At 37.2% G+C, this 2,838-nt stretch overlaps 1 protein-coding gene across 3 annotated transcripts in view; it reads left to right on the forward strand.

Annotated features, from left to right (window-relative positions):
* The window catches only part of NR1D2 (nuclear receptor subfamily 1 group D member 2), a 31,300-nt gene extending 28,568 nt beyond the window's left edge, over positions 1-2,732 (forward strand). For all 3 annotated transcript variants that reach the window (XM_019508759.1, XM_019508760.1, XM_019508762.1), the window contains one exon: positions 19-2,732. In XM_019508759.1, the coding sequence (XP_019364304.1) occupies positions 19-215 (197 nt within the window). In that variant the 3' untranslated portion in view covers positions 216-2,732. The remainder of the gene's footprint in view (positions 1-18) is intronic.
* The last annotated feature ends 106 nt before the right edge of the window (positions 2,733-2,838 follow it).

Raw genomic sequence — 2,838 nt, forward strand, 5'->3', positions numbered from 1 at the left:
CCCCCCCCCTCGATTTAGATCGATCTGGAATAGAAAATGTCAACTCCGTGGAGGCACTGCAGGAAACATTAATTCGAGCGCTGCGGACCTTAATTATGAAAAACCATCCAAATGAAGCCTCTATTTTTACAAAACTTCTTTTGAAATTACCTGACTTGCGTTCCTTAAACAACATGCACTCTGAGGAACTCTTGGCCTTTAAAGTTCACCCCTAGGCCTTCAGCTTTTGTTGGTACAAGGACTTGCCTCATATTAAACTATTTCGTGCTCAGATATTTATATATTTGTACAACTTGTTGGAGAGAGAGGATTCGTTGATTCTGAGTGATTATTAGAAGTTCCATAACGATGCAATAATACGCCAGAGTGAGAACGTTCAGCCGCTAGCAGCACACCATTCAGAGTCCTCCAACCTATCTGAATAATCTGTCGCAGTTCTGCTGGAGAGTTTACTGAATAGATGTTGACTGAGGATTTTTTTTTGTTTTCCTCACTCAACAAAAATAAAAAATTCAGCTCCCTCTGATGTAAACCCAATACATAATGGCTGTGTTGGAACATGGAATTGGGTGGAAACAATCCTGCACTGCCAAGGAAACGAGAGATTTATTTGTTTTTTTCTGCATCTGATTTATGGACTCGAGGAAAGCTCTTGGTTCACGCATGGTTTCACTGTTCTTGCACCATGAAATTTGATGGAATGATTTCAGTCTAGACCAGCCCGTTATTAAGTACGCACACATGCCATATGTATATAATATAAATAGAGACATAGTGGGTGTTTATGACCGTATAAAGTACAGAGTTATGTGTATATACATGTATGTATATAAATAGTTCTATATAAAAGTATATATATACATATAATTTTTTCACAATATTTTAAACTGTGAAGGAGTTAAACCTACAAAAGATGGTGATTTATGGCAAAATCAAATGGATGCACTTTGTGTATTGCTAAATATCTGACCATTTCTAATTTTTAGAAAACATCAAATTTGCATTGAAATGCTGTATTTGTTAATTTAAGAAAAACTGTGGCACTAAATGCACAGGGTCAGGTTCAGACTTTATAATGTCACACAGAAGTAAAAGGAAATTGTTCATGGTACTAGTTAGACTGATTATTCTTTGCCACTAAGTTCTTATGGTGTGATAATGGTTAAGTTGCTGGACACTATTCAGACTGTTCAGGACAGCCAAAAGGAAATTATTAGATGAGTAATAGACTCTTGATTCCTCCTGGAGGAAGATTTCAGGAAAAGTATATCCATCTAATTACCTGGATTGCATTATTTAGTGTGCTCTGTGACTATTTGTTTCTTACACTACACCATTTTGCTGCTTGCCCGCTAGATGAAATTTGAATTCTGGAATGTGAGACATCCCTTCATCTTTTCATAGTCTCGGTTTTTCCTCCTTCATTTGTGTGTTCAATATTAGATCTGTATGTTTTATTTTGTGTAGAAAAAGTTCCACTGGATCTTCTGATTTCCCCCCTGCACCACCTATAAAAGGCTTTTTTTTTTTTTTTTAAATGTATGTAAGTAACAAAAATTCCCAAATGTTGAGGGTCTACTTTATACTCTGATAGTTTGCAGTCTCCAAAAGTGATTATTTATGAGACTGGGTTTTTTCCAGTCACTGCAAGAATAGATGCCACAGAATGTAGTTTAAAAAGCCAAAGCAGTAAAGTTCTAGGTAGTCTTGTTGCTGTCACATAATGTCAAAGGAAAATGTTCTGTTACCTTTGTTTAAATGGGCTCATGTCAAAGTTTGATCCTCTGAGGTTTTAGAATTTTGTAACACTAAGTGCTCTGTTAATAGCTAGTCCCTTCTCTTGTTGTTAATGTGATATAATAAGGGCACAAACCGGAAAGCCTTCTGATTTGTAGAATTCCTATTAAGCTGGTAGGATCAAATCTCAAGTGGCCATGAACCTGATTCAAAGCTGATTGAAGTCACTGTGTCTTCCCAAATCATGGTACCGGGTTTAGGGTATGGCCCTATAAATCCACTTCTGCATCATACAAGTCAACAGGAACCCTGCCACTATATACTTCTATTGCAGGCCTCATTGTAGCATGTACCATACAAAGCAGAATTCCCAATAGCACTGCTCAAAAAAGCACAAGCAGAAAATGGCCAGGAGGGTAAGTACACACTTGCATTGCTAAAAAGCAGAGGGCACAGCTCTCTCCCAGCACTCCCTCACCTCCTTCAGCTGGTGTGGTGTTGCAAAAGCTACCCTTCAATTTCCAATTTTATTACTTATGGGATAATGGCCCCCCTTGAATAAGCTTTTCAACCAGATTATACTTCCAAGGCTCTTGCATCATGTAGCAGGCTGCATTCCACCAGTATTACTAGCTTTACAGCACCACCCAACTTTTATCCAACAAATCAGATTTTGAAAGGACACAACTACATTATATTTTGTTGCATCTTGGAGTTCAGGTGGCTTCTTTGGAGATCTTATTTTAAAAAATGGAAGGTAAAAGTTGTACCTGGAATTTTGGCCTCTTACAGAGGCTTCATTACCACACATACATGTATTTTTTTTTTTCTTTTCAGATTTTTATTATTAAGCCTTTAGGAATGTATAACCAGGACTGCGTAACTACCGCTTATTGAAATTTTAGTTAGGTGCAATATATATGCATATAAATAGATATTCTGACTTGTGCAATTTCAATGAAATCTTCCCATACATAATGGAAAAAGAACTCTGATGAAAAAAGCAGATGGTTTAAAAGGAAATGTTTAAAATGACCCACACATCGCAAATGCTCACTGAGCTACAAAAAATTATAGAAACAACGCCCCCCTCTTCCCCCG

The sequence above is a fragment of the Gavialis gangeticus genome, unplaced genomic scaffold (assembly GCF_001723915.1).
Source record: "Gavialis gangeticus isolate Ggan-Ray unplaced genomic scaffold, GavGan_comp1, whole genome shotgun sequence".
NCBI lineage: Eukaryota > Metazoa > Chordata > Crocodylia > Gavialidae > Gavialis > Gavialis gangeticus.